This window comes from Xiphophorus hellerii, chromosome 14 (genome assembly GCF_003331165.1).
Source record: "Xiphophorus hellerii strain 12219 chromosome 14, Xiphophorus_hellerii-4.1, whole genome shotgun sequence".
NCBI lineage: Eukaryota > Metazoa > Chordata > Actinopteri > Cyprinodontiformes > Poeciliidae > Xiphophorus > Xiphophorus hellerii.
This window is the reverse complement of record NC_045685.1, coordinates 217946-242296: the sequence shown is the minus strand read 5'-3', so window position 1 is coordinate 242296 and position 24351 is coordinate 217946. Positions and strand designations below refer to the sequence as shown.

General features: G+C 36.9%; 1 protein-coding gene across 31 annotated transcripts in view; it reads right to left on the bottom strand.

Annotated features, from left to right (window-relative positions):
• Nucleotides 1-24351, bottom strand: part of ank2b (ankyrin 2b, neuronal) — a 250031-nt gene that overhangs the window by 71163 nt on the left and 154517 nt on the right. For 27 of the 31 annotated variants that reach the window (XM_032582192.1, XM_032582194.1, XM_032582187.1 and 24 more), the window contains 13 exons: nucleotides 24060-24257; nucleotides 17110-17208; nucleotides 16645-16743; nucleotides 14910-15107; nucleotides 14721-14819; nucleotides 12942-13040; nucleotides 12766-12864; nucleotides 12590-12688; nucleotides 11081-11153; nucleotides 3152-3293; nucleotides 1874-1885; nucleotides 1438-1525; nucleotides 961-1064 (listed from right to left, as the gene is read on the bottom strand). In XM_032582192.1, the coding sequence (XP_032438083.1) occupies nucleotides 961-1064; nucleotides 1438-1525; nucleotides 1874-1885; nucleotides 3152-3293; nucleotides 11081-11153; nucleotides 12590-12688; nucleotides 12766-12864; nucleotides 12942-13040; nucleotides 14721-14819; nucleotides 14910-15107; nucleotides 16645-16743; nucleotides 17110-17208; nucleotides 24060-24257 (1409 nt within the window). The remainder of the gene's footprint in view (nucleotides 1-960; nucleotides 1065-1437; nucleotides 1526-1873; nucleotides 1886-3151; nucleotides 3294-11080; nucleotides 11154-12589; nucleotides 12689-12765; nucleotides 12865-12941; nucleotides 13041-14720; nucleotides 14820-14909; nucleotides 15108-16644; nucleotides 16744-17109; nucleotides 17209-24059; nucleotides 24258-24351) is intronic. The other 4 variants (XM_032582186.1, XM_032582198.1, XM_032582199.1 and 1 more) reach the window with 1 other exon arrangement.

The following is a 24351-nucleotide window of genomic DNA, read 5'->3' as shown; positions in this document are numbered from 1 at the left end:
TAAAAGTTGAGCAGAATCAGTTTGAAAAAAAAAAGAAAAAAACAAACCATGAGAGGAAAATCAGAGCAAGGAAGGAAAAGATTGTTGTTATAGAATTAAAAAACATGTTTTTGGTCTTTATGTGAAAAGTAATCTGAAGTGACCCAATATCCCATTTGTTGTCAAATCGGATATTTTTGAAGTGGCCGTTCACACTTCCAAATATATGTGACCTGTATGTGTTCTCCAGTGCTAACGGCAAACGACCTGGAATCGTTCCACATATCCAGTAGAGGGCGCAATAATGTCACACATAGAGAATGTGCTCAGTATTTTGCCAACTGCCATAAAAGAGAAGAATTGCTCAGTGTTTGCGGAAGTAAACATGAAAGTAAATGATGACAGTCTGAACAACTGTCACCATTAGCGGAAGTATATATATATATATATCTATATATATATATATACATATATATATAGATATATATATATATAGATATATATATCTACGTATATATATATACTGTATATATATATATATTCTTTTCTTGCAAAGTTTAGTGTCAATTTAGTCTACTGCTGTGTATATGTTCAGCTGAAACTGCAAGCTCAGCCTCAGATTTTTGTTTGAAATAAGACAGTATGTTGAGACTGAAGAACAGGTGCGGTTTGCATGATGAAATACAGAACAAAAGCAGAGCTGACTGGATATTGTGGAGAACGAGAAGACTCCATAAACTTCTCGTACATGGAGATGTCAGACTTCTAATAACTGTTTAGCCTGCACTATAAATACAACTTCAGATCAGACTTTCATTTGAAATATTGCTGCATCCTTTTGTCCTTTTCCCAGATCTGATAAGGCCAGTATGCCTTCATAGAAAATTCTGCATATTTAAGCCAAAGCCTACACAATTGTATTTAACATGGAATGTTTGTGTCATCGTTAACAATTTTGTCCAACACTGGAACTTAGCCTACCCTGAATGAATGGGGCTGGAGGACAAAGCAATATTATCCAGGTTCTCTGTTCCCCAACTCAGTCTGTAGGAATCTCTCTCATTCTCCCTCGCAAGTGATGAAACCTAGAATCAAACAAATATAATTAAAAATTACTCAGAACATTTGGAAAATTTCTCATAAGCCACCCATTGCACATTCCTTCACTAAGAATTATGTTTTGTCAAAGTTGCACCTGAACCACAAGACTAGAACAATGTTCTTTGGGCAACACCAAATTCAAGACATTAAGCCAGAATGTGCTGCACCATAATTGGCTCTTTGTAGCTGTTAATTTTGAGAGGATTATGTTAGAGTTGGTTTGACAGACAAAGGACATGGACTCCTGGCTGTCACAGTCAAAGTCTAGCCTTTAGCAATCTTTTCTTTGTCCTGATTAGTTTGTTTTATGAAAAGCAGCAAGGTTTTGTCTGAAATACTTTTAACCAATGGGAGTACCTGGTGAGAGGTGAGCATCTCGTCCATCATACCATCATGTCTTGGAGAATAGTAGCTATGATGGGTGGGTGTGAAGGACCTATCTGAACTGGAGCACAAAATATCAGAATATACCGTCAAACCAGTGAAGGTCAAGAGCAGGGAAATTAATTTCTCTAGACAGAATTGGTAATTAGCTCAACATTTAACACTAATCATTTCCAACACAAACAGGCATCAGTGTCCAATAACTGACTAGATCATTTAGTGCAGCTGAGAGTTAGTTATTTCTGACCTGAGCTCCTAAATTCAATGAATGTCACATTTAGAATCAAATGTCATTCGATGAAAGGTCTCACTAAGACCAGACAGAGTGTAGGACTGGATGTTCCTCTGTTTGAAATACTGATGTTAGAGAGACCCTATGCTAATGCATCAGGCCTGAGTCAGAACATACCTTTGGACTCCACTATGGATGAGTGAGAAGGGATACATGAAGAGGAGGGAGACACACAAGAGTGTTAGTTCTCTCAAGCTCAGGAAGAACGGAGTTTTTCATAAAGCTCTGTACAAAAGTCTTCAGCAATCACTCATATGTTTATATTTTAGTGAAGTTTGATCAGCTGATCTAACTTCTGGATGTTGTCCGGTTTTGTTCTCCTTTTCAGCACATTTTAGCCAAAATGGGCAAAAATGAAGTACAACTTTGTGGCGAAAGTAGCTGAGAATGAAAACTCCAACTTGTATTTTTGTATATTGGCTTATGGTTAAATAGTAACCCTAACCCTACCATGTGAATGATTTACTTAAAGGATTTTTTTTTTCACATTCAACACTGTTGTGTCTAAATAGCAGGCAGTTAGGCATCAGATCAGATGCATGAAGACTTTCACTGACTCCTTTCAATATTATTGTCTACATGTGGAAATTTCACGCATGCAAACAACGCTGGAGGGCAAAAAGGCTATTCTTTTATATGCCATCCATAGCTGCATTGACATGGTAGAAAAATTCTGTTAACTTAATGAAACCTGGAGATGTAGGTCTTATTCATTATTCATTCATCATACCCTGCACCACAACAAAGGAAAAATAATGCACAAAAAACATTAAAGAATAACTCAAAACCACTTTTTTCTCAAAGAAAAAAGGTTTAGGAAGGATTAACTTAAAGATGGTGAATCTGTCAGGATTTGTTTCCTATTTCTTTATCAACTTGTTCAGTTTCCTCACTTGTGTGAAGATAATGTACTTTACATAATAGGATCTGCATGAAGAAAGTTAAAAAACAGACAATATTCAGAGTAGAATGTTGTACCTCTCAAAAATCAGATGATCAACTGCTTCAAGACATTCTGGATGATTATAACAAGGTCTGGCTCTTTGGTGGCAACAAACATTCTGAGGTGCTTTGGCACCTTTGCACAGCACTGCATGCATATACCGTACACTGACACAGGGCAATATTCTAATGATATATGTAATATAAAAACATATTTAAAGAAGGTGTAGCTCCACAGACTTAATGGGATTAAATAGTGTTAGAAAGGCAAAGCAATGTTTGAAGAAAACATGTTCTCTAGCAGAGTGGACAATGGTAAAGGGTGTTTGAACCTTTGAGCACAGATTTCTATATTTCACCAATGGATTTTCACTTCACTGTATAATAGTGTTTGTCTGAGGTATGTTGTTCTGGCTGTAGATCAGTGACGTTGTGTGGTGAAGCATCTGGTACCTCTCAGTGCGCGTCCCCTCTAGGCTGAAACGGAGGTAGTTCATCCCATCCAGGTATTGTCCTGGCAGGGAATCATCTCCCAGTTCCTTAAGGTCTTCAGGCCTCAGATACTCTCCGCCATCACCGGTCATTGTGTCATCACCTTCAGAAAAAAAAAGTCATTTTAAATCAAAACTGCTATTAAGAGGAGTAAACATCTACTGGTCAAAAATTATATGATGTTGCATGATGTTTACATTTTTTCTCAATAGGTCATTCTTGAAAATGAGAATTTGTTTGCAGTGAACTTACCTGGTTAAATAAAAGTTATATACACTGCTCAAAAAAATAAAGGGAACACTTAAACACTTAAAAAGTGTTAAACACTTTAAGTGTTAAACACACCCTTTATTTTTTTGAGCAGTATACATTGATAACTAAAAGATGAAATGAGGACTTTTGTAATGAGTATATCATTTAAACTCAGTAAACTCAATATTTAACTTCATCTTATGAAAATGCTGTAGGACTGTTAGAATTTACTGAATTCCTTCCCTAATCAACTATATTGATTGTCTAACACCAAACAAATGCAATGATTGCAGCAGCTCATGCACCTTGTGTCATCTGCAACACTGATGCAAAGCTCTACTACTACACTGCCAGGTCCGCAAGACGGGGCTTCAGGCATCACTAAGTTAAAGACTTCAGGAAAAAGTTTCATTAGCCTAAGATGACCATTAGTGGCCAGCATCAAAAGCTTAAAGGCCACCATTTAGTATAAAAACTAAAGACTCTCAGAATTTTCTTATTCATGAATATTAATTTCTTGACATTCAGGCTTAAAATAATTAAAAAGGCTAGTGTTTGAATGATGAAGAATTATCTGTAATTAATATCTAGAATGTATTCTTTTTATGATGAGTGCTTACACTGGGTGTTAACTAACTGGTCTTACTGTATTGATGGAATTGATTAACCAACTGGACAGACATCAAGCAGTTGGACTAAATTAGTTTGGATCTGTAGACAAAGTGATAAGGAAAGTAGACCCTCAGAACGTCTCCATGGTGATCTGGTCTTTTTCAGGTTCTCTGGTAGAGACCTCTTAACACCTTTACAATAGACATAAAAAAGTCATCATTTATTAGGATGTTGTTGAAATAAAATATTAATAATAGAAAATACTAATATACATTTAGAGTGACCCTGGGTGTTTTTAATGTAATAACTGTAGGTAGGAATCAGAGCTGTTTGTTTTGTAGAGAACCTTGATGACGTTTGTGATTGTTTTAAATAGGACAATTAACTAAAGCTTGAACTGATTTGAACAAACCTTAATTAACACAAAGTTTCTAGAAATGTGTCTGAATACTGGTGATTTTGACTTCCACATAACTAAATAAAGATTTTGATTAGAATCTCAAAATCACTAGCTGCATTTCTATTAACCATAAAATTGCTCGTATTGAAAAACTCCTGTTCTTTGATAAGAAGTTTTTGCGCTAGGATGAGGTGGTTTTCCAGCCGCATACAAGTGCATGTATTTTGCAAAACTGCAAAGGAAATCCTTTTTTCACATCACACAAGTCATGTGATCAACAGCTCTATATTACTACTGGGGAAAATGACAAAGGACAACAGGAAGTAGTAGGAGGATGACGGTTTGTTTATGTTTTTTCAGACAATGTCCAGCTGGCTCCATCAGAGCACTCACAGCATCACACAGCTCATAAAAGGTTGTGTGTCATTTGAACACGTTGAATCCACAACTCTTCTATAAAATAACCAACTGCAATTTCCCCCAAACGCTGCACACGTAGACAACCCCTAATGAGCTTGTCACTCAAAGTTTGACTGAGACAACAACGTCTCCTCTGATGGCTGATAGATGATGAGCGCTAGCACCATGGCTGAATTATGAATATCTCATGTAACTGTTTATATTGATCGCTGCCAAGATTTTTAGGGACTAATCATGTGAAAAGCTTATTCACATGTGACTTTAATTTAAATCATGTGATTTTAATTTCTTATTTAATGGAAACACCACAATTATGTTTTTTCTATATTAGCAGAAAAGAGATGAAAATTTGCATACATTGGTAATGGAAACGCAGCTGCTGCTCATTTTTGCTTTTTCTTTTGTTTAAGCAGGTAAGGCTTAAGAGAGAAGCTGCTATAAGAGAGAGGAATCAGACTCTGTCTGGAAGCACATGAGGCCAACAGAGCAAAAAAGAAACATACTGAAATAAGGCCCAGATGTTCCCCTGCCCATAGTATAGTAGCTTCCTGAAAGGCAAAAGTATCAGAAGGTATAATATGTCAAAAATACGTTAAAGAAATCTAAAATGTGCAGTTAGAATGAATATAGCAGTTGATCAAATGTTATATTGATATAAACAGGAAATAGAGATTGCTTTCATCTGCTGGGGATCTGTTTGTGATTTGGGGGCAAATTTATGGTTGGATATTTGCTGCAATGAAAAAAACCTAAATAGTTTAAATGTGCAGTTAGTGGAACATCAGTAAACAGTGATAAGAAAATATCCTGCAAATCAGCCCTTATTTGTATAATGACATGCATTGGGGTGATTTTTTATTTATTTATTTTTTACAACAAATTAAGTACCATAAGCAGCAGTCTGGCTCTTGCACTGTTTCTGTTTTTAGTTGGGGGTTTTTTGCAGTCTGTGTTTGGCTTTAGTTATTTCTTATTCTCTCTTTTCATGTTTTGATTTAGATCAGCCTTTGCTTATTTCATACTTTACATCAATCTTTTCTTTGCTATTTATGTTAGATCACCTTTATTAATATTCTTTATATTAATTAATTTTAGAATTATGTTCGGCCTGCTCCTCAGCTTGTTTTCCTTGCCCTTCTGTGCGATCTCTCTCCCTCTCCCTCAGCCTGCCTTCTGCTGTCTCCTCACAGCTGCACCCTGTTTCTACATAGAACTGATCCATTGTTTTAGTAATCAAGCTCCCAGTATTTAAAATATTCTCTTTCACACACTCCTCACTAGTTTCTTCCATTAACCTTATGCCACCAGGTCTGTTTGTTTCCTGGCTCCCTGTGTGTTTCCTTCAGGTTTTGTAAGATGTAAGATAAACACTGTTTATGACACAGTGATAAGAAGAAACCATGAAAATACTGGCAAAGAAAATTATTTCAGTCATTCTGTTCAATACTTCTGTCGCTCACTTCAGATGTCTGTCACGATGCCTCATTAAATGACATAGTAACATGTCATTAAGAGACATAGTAACACGTCGTCAAGTGACATGGTAACATGTCGTCAAGTGACATAGTAACATGTCTTTAAGTGACATAGTAACATGTCATTAAGTGACATAGTAACAAGAAATTAAGTGACATAGTAAAATGTAATTAAGTGACATAGTAACATGAAATTCAGAGACATAGTAACATGAAATTAAGTGACATAGTAACATGAAATTAAGTGACAGTAACATGACATTAAGTGACATAGTAACATGTGATTAAGTGACATAGTAACATGAAATTAAGTGACATAGTAAAATGTCATTAAGTGACAGTAATATGTCATTAAGTGACATAGAAACATGAAATTAAGTGACATAGTAACATGTCATTAAGTCACATAGTAAAATGTCATTAAGTGACATAGTAGCATGTCATTAAGTGACATAGTAAAATGTCATTAAGTGACATAGTAACAAGAAATTAAGTGACATAGTAGCATGTCATTAAGTGACATAGTAACATGTCATTAAGTGACATAGTAACAAGAAATTAAGTGACATAGTAGCATGTCATTAAGTGACATAGTAACATGTCATTAAGTGACATAGTAACATGTCATTAAGTGACATAGTAACATGAAATTAAGTGACATAGTAACATGTCATTAAGTGACATAGTAACATGTCATTATGTGGCATAGTAAGAAATTAAGTGACATAGTAACATGTCATTAAGTGACATAGAAAAATGAAATTAAGTGACACAGTAAAATGTCATTAAGTGACATAGAAACATGAAATTAAATGACACAATAAAATGTCATTAAGTGACAGTAACATGACATTGAGTGACATAGAAACATGAAATTAAGTGACATAGTAACATGTCATTAAGTGACATAATAACATGTCATTAAGTGACATAGTAACATGTCATTAAGTGACATAGTAACATGTCATTAAGTAACAGTAATATGTCATTAAGTGACATAGAAATATGAAATTAAGTGACATAGTAACATGTCATTAAGTGACATAGTAACATGACATTAAGTGACATAGTAACATGTCATTAAGTGACATAGTAACATGTCATTAAGTGATATAGTAATATGACATTAAGTGACATACTAACATGTCATTAAGTGACATAGTAAAATGTCATTAAGTGACATAGTAACATGTCATTAAGTGACATAGTAACATGACATTAAGTGACATAGTAACATGTCATTAAGTGACATAGTAAAATGTCATTAAGTGACATAGTAACATGTCATTAAGTGACATAGTAACATGTCATTAAGTGACATAGTAACATGTCATTAAGTTACATAGTAAAATGTCATTAAGTGACATAGTAACATGTCATTAAGTGACATAGTAAGATGACATTAAGTGACATAGTAACATGAAATTAAGTGACAGTAACATGACATTAATGATATAGTAACATGTCATTAAGTGACATAGTAACATGTCATTAAGTGACAGTAAAATGTCATTAAGTGACATAGTAAAATGTCATTAAGTGATATAGTAACATGACATTAAGTGACATAGTAACGTCATTAAGTGACATAGTAACATGAAATTAAGTGACAGTATCATGTCATTAAGTGACATAGTAACATGTCATTAAGTGACATAGTAACATGTCATTAAGTGACAGTAAAATGTCATTAAGTGACATAGTAAAATGTCATTAAGTGGCATAGTAACATGTCATTAAGTGACATAGTAACAAGAAATTAAGTGACATAGTAACATGAAATCAAGTGACATAGTAAAATGTCATTAAGTGACATAGAAACATGAAATTAAATGACACAATAAAACGTCATTAAGTGACATAGTAACATGACATTAAGTGACATAGTAACATGTCATTAAGTGACATAGTAACATGTCATTAAGTGATATAGTAATATGACATTAAGTGACATAGTAACATGTCATTAAGTGACATAGTAACATGACATTAAGTGACATAGTAACATGAAATTAAGTGACAGTAACATGACATTAATGATATAGTAACATGTCATTAAGTGACATAGTAACATGTCATTAAGTGACAGTAAAATGTCATTAAGTGACATAGTAAAATGTCATTAAGTGACATAGTAAAATGTCATTAAGTGACATAGTAACATGACATTAAGTGACATAGTAACATGTCATTAAGTGACATAGTAACATGAAATTAAGTGACAGTAACATGACATTAATGACATAGTAACATGTCATTAAGTGACATAGTAACATGTCATTAAGTGACACAGTAACATGTCATTAAGTGACAGTAAAATGTCATTAAGTGACATAGTAAAATGTCATTAAGTGGCATAGTAACATGAAATTTAGTGACATAGTAAAATGTCATTAAGTGACATAGTAAGATGACATTAAGTGACATAGTAACATGAAATTAAGTGACATAGTAACATGTCATTAAGTGACATAGAAACATGAAATAAAGTGACATAGTAAAATGTCATTAAGTGACATAGTAACATGAAATTAAGTGACATAGTAACATGTCATTAAGTGACATAGTAACATGTCATTAAGTGACATAGTAAAATGTCATTAAGTGACATAGTAAAGTGTCATTAAGTGACATAGTAACATAAAATGAAGTCACATAGAAAAATGTCATTAAGTGACATAGTAACATGTCATTAAGTGACATAGAAACATGAAATTAAGTGACATAGTAACATGTCATTATGTGGCATAGTAAGAAATTAAGTGACATAGTAACATGTCATTAAGTGACATAGAAAAATGAAATTAAGTGACACAGTAAAATGTCATTAAGTGACATAGTAACATGTCATTAAGTGACATAGAAACATGAAATTAAGTGACATAGTAACATGTCATTATGTGGCATAGTAAGAAATTAAGTGACATAGTAACATGTCATTAAGTGACATAGAAAAATGAAATTAAGTGACACAGTAAAATGTCATTAAGTGACATAGAAACATGAAATTAAATGACACAATAAAATGTCATTAAGTGACATAGTAACATGAAATTAAGTGACAGTAACATGACATTAAGTGACATAGTAACATGAAATTAAGTAACATAGTAATATGTCATTAAGTAACATAGTAATATGTCATTAAGTGACATAGAAACATGTAATTAAGTGACATAGTAAAATGTCATTAAGTGACATAGTAACAAGAAATTAAGTGACATAGTAAAACGTCATTAAGTGACATAGTAAAATGTCATTAAGTGACATAGTAGCATGTCATTAAGTGACATAGTAACATGACATCAAGTGACATAGTAAAATATCATTAAGTGACATAGTAACATAAAATTAAGTGACATAGTAACATGTCATTAAGTGACATAGAAACATGAAATTAAGTGACATAGTAACATGTCATTAAGTGACATAGTAACATGACATTAAGTGACATAGTAAAATGTCATTAAGTGACATAGTAACATGTCATTAAGTGACATTGTAACATGTCATTAAGTGACATAGTAACATGAAATTAATGACATAGTAACATGTCATTAAGTGACATAGAAACATGAAATAAAGTGACATAGTAAAATGTCATTAAGTGACATAGTAACAAGAAATTAAGTGACATAGTAACATGTCATTAAGTGACACAGTAAAATGTCATTAAGTGACATAGTAACATGACATTAAGTGACATAGTAACATGTCATTAAGTGACATAGTAAAATGTCATTAAGTGACATAGTAAAATGTCATTAAGTGACATAGAAACATGAAATTAAGTGACATAGTAACAAGAAATTAAGTGACATAGTAAAATGTCATTAAGTGACAGTAACATGAAATTTAGTGACATAGTAAAATGTCATTAAGTGACATAGTAAAATGTCATTAAGTGACATAGTAACATGAAATTAAGTGACATAGTAACATGTCATTAAGTGACATAGAAACATGAAATTAAGTGACATAGTAACATGTCATTAAGTGACATAGTAACATGACATTAAGTGACATAGTAAAATGTCATTAAGTGACATAGTAACATGTCATTAAGTGACATAGTAACATGAAATTAAGTCACAGTAAAATGTCATTAAGTGACATAGTAACATGTCATTAAGTGACATAGAAACATGAAATAAAGTGACATAGTAAAATGTCATTAATTGACATAGTAACAAGAAATTAAGTGACATAGTAACATGTCATTATGTGACATAGTAACATGTCATTACGTGACATAGTAACATGTCATTATGTGACATAGTAACATGTCATTACGTGACATAGTAACATGTCATTACGTGACATAGTAACATGTCATTACGTGACATAGTAACATGTCATTATGTGGCATAGTAACAAGAAATTAAGTGACATAGTAAAATGTCATTAAGTGACATAGTAACATGAAATTAAGTGACATAGTAAAATGTCATTAAGTAACATAGTAATATGTGTGATACATAAACAGAAAAATACTTTACAAAATAGAAGGGTAATTGTTGTGCATACCTTGCAGTACTTTCATTCGTATGATTAAACTTTTACTCATACTTTTAGAAAAATACTGTAAAATATTCAAAGTAGGACCATAACATCAGTAATCTTGATTTTAGTGTAATTATTCTACTGGATTTTAAACTGAATTTGTTTTAAAAATCAATGTTGTCACCCTGGTTTCTGTAGCAACAGACAGCAAAGTGCCTTGTGACTTACCTTCTTCATCTGACACATCCAGTACTTCAGTCATGGTTTCAGGCACATTCAGCTTGTGTTTCTCTGTCACCGTCTGTCCACAGAGGGGAAACATTTATGATTAAATGTTGTTGACACATAACACCCATAAGCCTCATGGTTTATTAGATAAAACAGCTTAAATTTTAACAAAATCAATCCCATCTGAGTATACTGCTATAGCATAAATGAACTTATATTAATTACACTGATACAACTCCTGCCATGTTCCGTGTTTTTCTGTGTGTTTATTTCAAGTTTCTGTGTTTCTGAGTTTCCATGTTGTCCTGTCTTCCCCTTGATTTTCCCCAGGTGTTTCTCGTTCCCTAATTACCCTCCCGTGTATTTAGTGTCACCTGTGTGTCTGTGTCTTTGTCCGGTCCTTGTCTAATGTGCGCTCAGTCCTTCATGTGTCCATTTGTAAAACCTGTTGCTACCGGCGTTGAGCCCTGGCTTCCGCTCAGTCGTGCTGCCTGTGTTTTTGGACTAGTTTTGGACTGTGTTGACTTTATTTTTCATTAAAACCATCTTTTCTCACGGCATCCTGGGTCTGCTGCATCTGCCTCACCACCTCTCACACCGTTACATGACAACTCCATACCATAATAGAGTTTGGTGTAGACCCTAAACTGCCCTCAATCAAACTTTTGGTAATTGGAATAAAAACTGATGATGAAATAAAGATGCTGAAGCAGAATCTAAAATATTTTGACCTTACAGAATAAAATCTTCACACCCAAGAAGTTCTCCATTTTTGGTCATATTACAACCACAGACTTCAGTGGATGTCTAGGGATGAAGGTGACAGATCGGCACAAAGTAGAGAATAACTGTGAAGTTGACGGGAAATGACACATGGTTTTCATCTTGTTTTTTTTCTTTTTGACAAATGAAAATTTGAAAAGATTTTTCATGCAATAGTATTTCACAGTGAATGAAGCTGCAGGTCTTTTTATGGGTTGTTTGGGCCTACCAGTATTGCCATTTTTACAAATTTCTTCTTTGTAAACTGGTTGGAGAGCATCTGAACAGCAAGTTGTAGATCAGAACTTTGACTAGGCCAATTGAATAATTGTGAATCTCTAAAGAAAAGCATCCCACAGCATGATGCCTGCATAAATTTTTCATTGTGAGGATGGTGTGTTCAGGGTGATGTGCAGTATTTCATCACACGTGGAATGTTGGTTTTGGGACAAAAAGTTCCTTGTTGGTCTCTGAACAGAGCGCCTTCTTCAATTTTTATTTTTTATTTTCTATTGGCTTTTGTGGCCTTTATTTGAGAGCAGTCAGACAGGAAAGTGGGAGGGTCATGGGGCCAGGACTTGAACCTGTGACAGCGTCGAGGACTAAGACCTCCATATGTGCGTTGTCTCCCATTCTTCAACAGCTTTAAAGATTTTGAAGACCCCGTGTCATTTTCCTCCTTTTAACATCATGTTTGTGTGTTAAGTGTAAATTCACTCAGAGGTTTCTGCAGTGTTTGTGCCATACCGTAGTCGTGGTGATGATCTCCTCAGTGACGACTCGCAATGTGTCCACCACAGAGATATAGCCCAGCCTCCGAGCTATACCCAGCGCAGTATTTCCATTCTGGGGACAGGAAGTATATTCCAGATGCCTGTATTTGCATTCGAGTTTGCATCTGCTTTCACTGAGTATATACAAACCACAGTAATGGCGTTGGGCTTGGCCCCATACTGAAGCAAAACATTGATGATGTGTGTGTTTCCTTGCTGGGCAGCTTGATGAAGCGGAGTGTATCCACTCTGGGAAGGGAAATGGAATGATGATTGAGAAACGACTAAAGCTGAATAATCTGCAATAACTTCAGTTACATCAGTACCTTTGTCTTGGCGTTGACACTGGCCCCGTTTTGAAGAAGGAAGTTCACCATCTTGACATTACCATAGTGACACGCTACAATTAGTGGGGTGTAGCCGAGCTATGAAAAAGTAAAAACATCTTATTTCTCCAATCAGGTATCATGGAAACATATATAGCATGTTTTTGAATATAAAAACATGCTAAGTGTAAGGATTAAAACACATTTTGGATGCTGACATGGATGATTCAAAAGTCCAAACCTCACTATCTTAATTTCAATAGATTACCAAATTCTGAAGAACACTTAATGTCCAGGGGAACACCAGAAATCAATGGGGCCACAAAAAGTGCATGTAAAGGCTGTAAACTCAGTGACATTCAAATAATGTAAAAGCTAGTCTGACTGTTGTTATTATTAAATAATATCACGAGTTGTTGTCAGAATCTACAAATCCTTAGAACACCTTTGACTTTCCCTGCACTGATAAATTGGCCCTGATTTCCTTCATTTTAGGAGAGAGATACTAACATGAAGAACTAATCTTATGCACAGATCTCTAAAGATCAGCCACTGTCTCTTTTTTTCTGCAGTGAGAGAGAGCAGACTGACCACCCGTCCACCAGGTCATGTCTGCATGAGTTCGGCTAACTTCACCCACACCACTGCCAACTAAGCAACTTTGTTAGCAACTTTTCAGACAAAAAAGTTGATCAACCAAAATTGGAATTCTCGGGTGAGGCTTTCTAAAGATGGTGATAGGCCAGAAAATTACAGTCGCTGCATTCCTATTTGTGGCAAACCACAATTGCCACATTCTGTATTCTACGGTTCTAACCTTCATTTAACCAAATGAAAAACTTCATTGAGATCAAATCTCTTTTTCAAGAGTTGGCAAGATAGCAGCACTGTTTACAAATATCAACTTTTATATTAAATCAGAAAAATCAGTATGTTTTACTCTTAAAAGTATCAAAGCATAAAATAATAAAAACAGCTAATAAAAAACTAAATTATCAAAAAAAATGCCAGCTAAAGTCTCTTCTTCACGGTCTTTAATCTTTAGTTCACTGAGAGTCACTTTCTCTGTCAATTTAAAATCTTGCTGAAAATTATTCCAACCATTTGAGCAGCACATTTAACTGCTCTCTTTCCCAGGTCTTCCCTAACTTTTGGGACAAACATATGGGAAAAAGCCTGGGAACAAAGTCCAAACTGGATGTCGGACTTAACCGTCAGCACAGTCATTTACAACAGAAGGAAAACCAGTACATTTCTAAACAAAAAGCAGCAAATATGTCTGACGACCAGCAGCTGCATATAAATGACAACAGTGAACACGATATCCACAGTCATTAAAAAAAAAGTGCAATGATATACCATTTTTTTTAGATATTGTCCTGGTGAATTCATGAACAATAGTCCAAAAGAGACAGGAATGTTGTGAAGTTAAATAATCTCAGACTTGTTGAGTGTAGAAAAAACCTGTTTTGGCTGTTTTGGTCATTCCAGTTCTCGTCTCAAACCATAGAAAGCATTGGTGATTTAAAAAAACACCAGGAGAGGCAGCAGAAGGGAAACCCTAGAGATCAGACTTTCCAGCTATGATTTGGTTAATCTTATGTGGGCAAAATTAACAGAAGGAAGATCAGTAACCAAAAGGTAGTGGATTATGATCAGTAACAGTCAATACTTCTCTTAAATGACTTGGTTCTGTATCAGAGACATTAAATCTGAAGTGGGACATTAGTGCCTAATTGACAAAAGAGCAGAAATAAAACAGGAACTCCTTTCTCATACTTTAGTCTGGTGGTCCAAGTTGGCACCGTTCTTGGAGAGAATCTCAGCAACCGATACTCTGTCTTCTTGGGCTGCCAGATGGAGTGCGGTTAGGCCACTCTGCTTGAACAAACAGAGAAGTAATATACGGAAGTGACACAATACAAATGGATAACTTTGCCTTATACCAGGTTTGGTGGTCAACATTACCTTGGTGGAAACATTAATCTGGGCTCCTTTGCTGATTAACAGAGCTGTCATGTGTGTGTGACCCTCCTGGGAGGCCAGATGGAGCGGTGTGACCCCCTGCTTGGTCAGGATGTTGGTCTCTGCGCCGTATTGCAGCAGCACTGTGGCAATGTCCATCTGGTTCTTCTTAGCCGCAATATGCAGAGGAGTGTAGCCGTTCTGGTTCATGAGAGGCAGACGTTAGGTTGAATGTTCTCAATTGTTCTGACCCAAACAAAAGCATTGGCCATTTGTCAAGTATACAAAACTTTAAATAAATTGTAGTTTTAAAGCTACAAATCTTTAAGACATCAGGTCTATTAGGATACAAGGTGTGGAAATGTAGTTCAGTAAAGACTCATGTCAGTTCTTTGGAAATAACTTTTTGGAAAATGTTCATTAAAAACTAATTTTATTGCAATTTCTGCACAGAATAATCAGCTCATTTTCTGTAAATACAGGAATCTCATCAAGACGTGATGAATCATTTTAATTAGCTGATTTGTCTTGTGTTAAAGGAAAGCATAACAGTATAGGAGGCTTCAGATGATCCACATGTTCTTGTTTAGCAACTTCTGGCTGTGAGGGCAAAGGCACATGCCAAAGGTATGGTGCCAACTCCAAAGCATTTTCAGACAATCTCTGTGGGGTTGGATCTCGTCCAGGACAGGAACTGTGTGGATGAACTTGAAAAGATAGGCTCTTAGCACTTAGCACAAATTGCAATGTCTTGTATCTTGAACAAATATTTTTGAACTCAGTGCTATTTGTGTAAAGGTACAAACTTGAATCTTTATTACTGATTTCACAGGTTCAGCTGTGTTAAATTTACTTCACCACAGAATCCTTTTCTCAGTGTGGCCTAAACTAAAACAACAAGCACTAAAAGGTTGTTGACATTCACATTAACTGTTAGAGCCCGACAGATGTTGACTCTTTACGTAAATCTAGTAGGGCTGCAACTAGTAGCGCTTGATGCTTTGCAGTAAGAAGATTCTTTTCCATGTACTATGGCTACCTTAAACTCAGACATAGAAATTTAGATTTATTTTATTGTCGTTGCAGAAAGAAGCGACAGTGAAATTGATAACAAAATGTTGTCGGTTGGCCACCATAGCACACAGAAAAAGCACAAGTGTGCCTGAAAATACATGAATAAATATACAAATGATAATATATTGGTAACTTACCCCTTACAGTTCAAAAGTACACATTTTTGGTGTTATCTCAATTTCCTTTAGGACTGGTTGTGCTGTGTGTGTATGGTTGTTTGCCCTGTGTCTGTGTGTTGCCCTGTGAACAATACTAAATTGTACTAAATATGTCGGTAATGTCTGACAGGCCAACACATTTTTGCAAACACTGCTAAATGGATAAATGGGTACAGAAATTGACTGACTTGATCAACTGAATTGACTAACTTTAATGCTTTATAATAAAAGGCATTTAAACTTTTATTGAATGGCTTAGTTTCAATAAAAGTTTTTTGTAGTACGCTACAAAAAACATGCTAAAAAAAACAAACAAAAATGTGTAAACACTGCCTAAAATCTTTGACAAAATCTTAAAATTTGACCTCTTATGATATTTATTAAACCAGTCTGGTTGGAAAACAGAATCAAAGTAGATGATTTTAGTGCCAGTGAAAGAAGAGAAAGACTTTTGGTGTGAACCAAGTGATTCTCCTCATCATGAACTATGTGCTATAGAGCCTCACCTTAGCCATTGCGTGGGGAGACGCTCCTTTGTCCAAAAGCAGGAGCGCCACCTTTTGGTTATCATAATGTGCTGCAACATGGAGGGGAGTGAGGCCATTCTGTTGGGTAGGAATGGTGAGTGCATGAGGATTAAGGAGCAGCTAGTGAAGCAGGGAAACCAAACACTCACTCACTGTTAGGTTGACTAGAGGACAACATAATGAGTCAATATGAAGAAGAAAAAATAGCTCCTGTTGACCTTTCTGATTAATGTCTGACTTGGTGAGGCAGATTAAGAAATACCTGGCTTTAAGTACAACAGAAGCTTACCAGTTCTCTGGCAGTAAACAGGTCCTTAATACAGAAAACCACCAGTTTTATATTCACATGCAAGACACATGAACATATTGTACATATTCATCTAGCTGATAATCCAGTGTTTGCTAGGGGAATCTAAGCAGAACGGGTCTACGTTGGATGTTTACCTTTCCAGCAGAATCAGGAGGCGCACAGCGCTGCATCAGCAGTTTGACCACATCTAGGTTTCCATACTTGGCAGCCACATGCAGAGGAGTAAACCCTTTCTGTAGAGAGAAGAGACGGTAAGACCAGGAGATGTTGAAAGATCTATACATAAAATCAGAAAAATACTGTAGAAATATATACTTTAAAGAATTGGTGAATTTTTTTAAAACTGTGTTCTGTCCGGCAGCATGCCACTCAGACATGTTGTCAGAGTGCCAAGGTCATCCCAACAGATTTAAATTCACAAGTGGAGCATTACATATTTCACTATGATACTTCACTTGATTTATTTAGGGGCAATGGTGGTGACGGTGGTAGGAGTTCACCCGCAATCAGCAGGTTGCTTGTTCAATCCCTGCTCCACCTGCCCTCTGTGGTTTGGGACTCAGCCAGAGGGCCTGGTGGGAGGACACTTGATAAGGTGCTATACAAATGAAGCCTAGGCATAAATTCAAGCTGTGAGACTCTCTCCAGACTACCGGCATCATCAATTACCACGCCTCCGCCTCACCCAATCAGCACCGGATTGTCGCTCTTCCTCAGCCAATCACCACGCAAGAGCTCCTTCAAAAGGCCAAAAAACCACGCATCCACCTGCTTCAGCCCTGCTTCAACCCACCTCCTCCCCATCTCCACCCTCATCCTCCCGGGCACCTTCCAGGCTCTGCTCCACCACCAGTGTCCGGACCCGGGGGAAGACTGCACTGAGCTTTGCCCCAAGCTGATCGTCTAAACTCGCTGCGATTCTCAACACGCCTTCTGCCGGTGTCCGAGCGCCAAAGAATATTTGGGTCAATAAAACTTTCTAACTGCTGCTTTTTCTCTGTGTGAGTTTCTACAGATTGAAATACAGTCATTTATGGTACCCTTATGTATATATATATATATATATATATATATACACTGCTCAAAAAAATAAAGGGAACACTCAAATAACACATCCTAGATATGAATGAAAGAAATATTCTCATTGAATACTTTGTTCTGTACAAAGTTGAATGTGCTGACAACAAAATCACACAAAAATCATCAATGGAAATCAAATTTATTAACCAATGGAGGCCTGGATTTGGAGCCACACACAAAATTAAAGTGAAATAACACTACACGCTGATCCAACTTTAATGTAATGTCCTTAAAACAAGTCAAAATGAGGCTCAGTATTGTGTGTGGCCTCCACGTGCCTGTATGACCTCCCTACAACGCCTGGGCATGCTCCTGATGAGGTGGCGGATGGTCTCCTGAGGGATCTCCTCCCAGACCTGGACTAAAGCATCCGCCAACTCCTGGACAGTCTGTGGTGCAACGTGACGTTGGTGGATGGAGCGAGACATGATGTCCCAGATGTGCTCAATCGGATTCAGGTCTGGGGAACGGGCTGGCCAGTCCATAGCTTCAATGCCTTCATCTTGCAGGAACTGCTGACACACTCCAGCCACATGAGGTCTAGCATTGTCCTGCATTAGGAGGAACCCAGGGCCAACCGCACCAGCATATGGTCTCACAAGGGGTCTGAGGATCTCATCTCGGTACCTAATGGCAGTCAGGCTACCTCTGGTGAGCACATGGAGGGCTGTGCGGCCCTCCAAAGAAATGCCACCCCACACCATTACTGACCCACTGCCAAACCGGTCATGCTGAAGGATGTTGCAGGCAGCAGACCGCTCTCCACGGCGTCTCCAGACTCTGTCACGTCTGTCACATGTGCTCAGTGTGAACCTGCTTTCATCTGTGAAGAGCACAAGGCGCCAGTGGCGAATTTGCCAATCCTGGTGTTCTCTGGCAAATGCCAAGCGTCCTGCACGGTGTTGGGCTGTGAGCACAACCCCCATCTGTGGACGTCGGGCCCTCATACCATCCTCATGGAGTCGGTTTCTAACCGTTTGTGCAGACACATGCACATTTGTGGCCTGCTGGAGGTCATTTTGCAGGGCTCTGGCAGTGCTCCTCCTGTTCCTTCTTGCACAAAGGCGGAGGTAGCGGTCCTGCTGCTGGGTTGTTGCCCTCCTACGGCCTCCTCCACGTCTCCTGGTGTACTGGCCTGTCTCCTGGTAGCGCCTCCAGCCTCTGGACACTACGCTGACAGACACAGCAAACCTTCTTGCCACAGCTCGCATTGATGTGCCATCCTGGATGAGCTGCACTACCTGAGCCACTTGTGTGGGTTGTGGAGTCCGTCTCATACTACCACGAGTGTGAAAGCACCACCAACATTCAAAACTAACCAAAACATCAGCCAGACAGCATAGGTACTGAGAAGTGGTCTGTGGTCCCAACTGCAGAACCACTCCTTTATTGAGTGTGTCTTGCTAATTGCCAATAATTTCCACCTGTTGTCTATTCTATTTGCACAACAGCAGGTGAAATTGATTGTCAATCAGTGTTGCTTCCTAAGTGGACAGTTTGATTTCACAGAAGTTTGATTTACTTGGAGTTATATTGTGTTGTTTAAGTGTTCCCTTTATTTTTTTGAGCAGTGTATATATATATATATATATATATATATATATATATATATATATATAGAGAGAGAGAGAGAGAGAGAGAGAGAGAGAGAGAGAGAGAGGCTTCATCTCTACTAGACCTGCTTCAGGGTAATACTCGAAGGTCGAGAGGTTTTCCGGACTCATTAGACGGAGAGCTGGTCAGTGGTCAGCCATGGGTGTTGGGAGGTTTAGGGCGGGGCTGGCTATTGCATAACAACAGGGTGTACTCACTTTTGTTGCCAGGTTAGGGTAGACATTAATGGCTGTATATAGAGTTATTTTGAGGGAAGAATAAATGTACACTGCTGTCTTGTACAGCAGTTATATTATTATAGTTATATATGACTTTCCATTGTGTCAAAGTGTCATTTTGTCAGTGTTGTCCCATGAAAAGATATACTTAAATATCTGCAGGAATGTGAGGGGTGTACTCACTTTTGTGATACACTGTATATGTTAATAGAATCAACTGAAAGATGAGATTCAGATAGCATGAATAGAACAGGAAGCTACATAAAACTGCTATCATATAGCATGACTATTCTGTTACATTAAAATTAGCTTTCAGCTGGTAAATTTACACCTTGATTCGATTCTTAGGAATAATAAAAAAAAATAAAAATATGTAACAAACATCTGACTTCAGTTTGATTATACACCCTGCAGGGGGAGCCTTGATGTATTTAGTATGAAGAAGCAAACAAGGTCAGTGTTGGAAGACACCACATGATCAGTGCATTTATTATTATTGTAATAATAAACCGTAATTATTATTATTTATTGTGATTGTGTTTATGAAAAAGCCCTGCCCCTGTTGGGAGCAGACCTTTGTTAGGCCATGGATTCTGTCACATGTACTGGTGTTAAGCATGTTAAAATTAATGTGGTACAAAAATATGTGTCTTTTACATTCCTTGTTCTTGTGCATGATTTTATCTTATCATGTTCGAAATAAATCAAACTTACTCCAGTTAGATCTTAATCACAGGCCCAGTGTTCTGTGGGCCAACACACCTTTAGCTCTCTTAGCATCCGCACCACAGCATTTTATTCAGGCTGAGGTCTTGACTTTGACTGGACCCGTTTAGTCTGCATGCAGACTGAACCGCCACAAGAACAAATTTGTTCCACTTTATCAAAACCTTTAATAGCAACAAACACTAAAATGTGACTGTAGGTATTGATCTTAAAGATTTTATGTTATTTACTATTATTTTTTGTTTTAGAATGTATCCAGTGCAAAGTGTTAAGTTAAGCATATTAGGTTAAGTGTGAACCTAATATGCGTATGGATTTTAGACTAGGGGTTAGGGTTGGGGTAGTGTCTGTACCCAGTACAAATTTCCTTCGGACAATAAAGCTTATCTTATCTCAGTTTATTGTAGCTTAGTTTAGCTTAGCTGTTCCTATCTTATATTAGTTTGGCTTAGTTTATCGTATCTTAGTTTAGTGTAACCGGGTTCTGCTTCACGACACTGAACCAGGTTAGTCCAAGTAACCCCTTGACTCTGTGTTGTGTAGTTTTTAATGAAGACAAGGAATTTAGCACATAGAGTGTTTTACAGTATTAAAAACACTAAAAGTACAAAAGCTGGTGCCATGCATCTATTAAGTATTCATTACTCTCCATGTGTCTAAGTTAATAAAGGTAATGTCTTATGTATTGTTAACGCTTTTCTATGCTATGTGCTGAAAAATGCAACTCACCTCTCATGAAGCTTTCACAGACTGGCACTTAGTACAGGGGCCAGCAGCATATAACCAGCTACACAGAGAGGAGGCGCAAGGACTATGAACTACAGCACAAGTGTCAAACTCCAGTCCTTAAGGGTCGGTGTCCTGCAGGTTTGAGATGTGCCGCAAGTACAAAACACTGGAATGAAATGGCTTAATTACCTCCTTCTTGTGTAGATCAGTTCTCCAGAGCCTTATGACCTAATTATTCTATTCAGGTGGTGCAACAGAGGCACATCTAAAAGTTGCAGGACAGTGGCCCTTGAGAACTGGAGTTTGACACCTGTGAACTACAGGATAAGCGATAAAGCTGGGCTTGACTTGGCTTGATCAAGGCCAAAGCCATCAGTTCGCCCTGGTTTTATCCATTTCACAAAGACCAAACCAGACACAGGAGGTGCGACTATGTCAAGTCAGGCTTAAGTAATTCAGGTGAATGTGTGTCAATAGGCTTCTTCAACAGACCATGAGATCGATCACAGATTCACTGATGCTAGGCTAAATAAATTGCATACGCCATATCTCAGGAGCAAGAAGAAGTAATAAACTTATGAACTCCTACCCCATAAACCCATACAATATTTTTAGATGTACCCTCATTAATAATCAAATCAAACATAAAAATAAACAGGTTAATTAATTTTCCATTTTATCTGGGTTTACATACTGTATGTCCAAGTATATACATCCATACCCACACAGTCATATGTGTTAGCCTCAGTTTACATATACACATTAGTGCCATCTCTCATCCATATTTCTATATCTTGTGAAAATGACCACCTTATATTTTCTTTTAAATTGTATTAAATTTTGACTTTGTTTTAACTCCTCATTTAACTTGTTCCATAACTTTGCCCCATGAATTGAAATACAAAAGCTCTTTCTTGTTGTTCATAAACTACGAATCCTTAAGTTGGAGTAACCCCTTACGTTATATCCCCCTTTCTCGTTCATAAAACATGTTCTGTATGAGTTCAGGTAGCAGTTTATTAGATGTCTTAAACATAATTTGAATTTATTTCATAATTTGAAATAAATTGAATTTTAAATTCCACCAGCTCTTCCAATTTAAGAATTCTAGATTGACAGAGTAACGGGTTTGTGTGCTCATAATAACCAACATTATGGATGATGTAAAGAGCTTTGGTAATTGTTGGAAGTATTTTATATTTTATTATCATTTATTTGCTTTACCTTTATTTTATATTACCATCCATTTAATTTACCTTTGCATTTACATTTTAATGATGTGTTTTGAGTATTTTGAAGTGTTTGCAGAAACTCTGGAAGTGGCCTGCTGAGGAGTGAAAAAGGAGGATACCATGAACAAGACAGTCCGGCGCCAATTGCCCAGAGGAACTGCAATTCTATAGTCTTATCTTATGAAATATGCCTTTGAGGAATGTAGGAATGAGTTGTGTTCATATGAATGTGCAGATGTTCTCTGTTCCCCCTCCCCTCAGGGCTGCACTCTGTCATGTAACTAGGGAGTTCCTAATTCTAATAAAAGCAGGGCAAGACTCAGTTGAAGCTTCAGAGCATAGGCAGAAATCTGTAACTGGGTTTCAACTGTGCTCTCCCTGCAGGTAAAACCAAACTCTGACTCTTGTCTCTTCTTTGTGTCTGTGTTTAGGTAATTTAGACCTAACAGTAATTAATTCCCCACACTTCTGAACAATATGTTAAATATGGCAAAATCAGAGAGTTTCATAGAATATGAAGTGGTTTATTATTCAGAATATGTCTAGCTTTGGCCAGGATTAATATGCTTTTACTTAGTTTATTCTGTAAATGTTTAATATGAGGTTTCCAACTGATTTTGTCATCTATTATTACACCGAGAAACTTAACATAAACCCTTTCTAGAGTTACACTCTGTCTGAACTTGAATTGGAGTATTTTTGTAGCAGTTTCCAAAAACCATGATTTTAGTCTTGTCCAAATTTAGTGATAATTTATTCTTGTCAAACCATTTCTTTAATTTAGTGATTTCTGAGGCGACTATGTAAAGAAGTTGTTGTAAGTTTTCACCAGAGACTAGAATATTTGTGTCGTCAGCAAATAACACAAATTTTAATACATTAGACACTTTGCTTATGTCGTTTATATACAAATGAAATCAAACTGGTCCCAGTTCTGACCCTTGAGGGTCAGAACTCAAGGGTCAGAGTTCTGACATACAATCTCCAGACAATCAGATTCAATCTCTCCCATATTCACAAATAGTTTTCTGCTCTTTAAATAACTCCTCGTCCAGTTCAAAACTACTCCCCGAATTCCATAACATTCTAATTTTTTAATTAAAATATAATGATTTATTGTGTCAAAAGCTTTCTTTAGATCTATGAAAACCCCATACAGCTAATTTCTTACTATCTGTTGCGTTGGTAATTTCTTCTATTAAGGAAGTTCACACACTTAAGCTGCATTTAAAATACAAATTAAGATAATGCCACGTGTTGTGTATCTAAAGTTGTTTTGTAAGACCTTTTCATGAACTTCATTTAAAGTTAGCTTGTTGCATTTAAAATAGATTGTTGTTTTTTGCCATAATAACAGCTAATATGTTTTGGCTCAAATCTCTTAGCAGCATGCATGTCCTAAGTGACAGAGTAGATTCATTTGGTAAGACTGCACATCCACCTCATCGAGTTAGACAAAGATTAAATGGCTCCCCCACCACGCACCTTCGTAGCCAATGAATGGGAAGCCCCAGCCTCCAGCAGCACCGAGGCGGTCTCCACCTGCCCCTCCCTGGCAGAGATGTGGAGCGGGGTATAGCCATTGGTTGTGGCAGCATCAGGATGGGCCATGTGCTGTAGCAACAGCTGCACGATCTCTGTTTTCCCGAGACGGGACGCGATGTGAAGAGGAGTCTGGTCCTCCTGGACAGGATGGGGACGGAGGGGATGACCGTTTTTAATCAAACAGCAGACCTGATATTGATGACACAGGTGTAGATAAGTGCAAGACATGTGA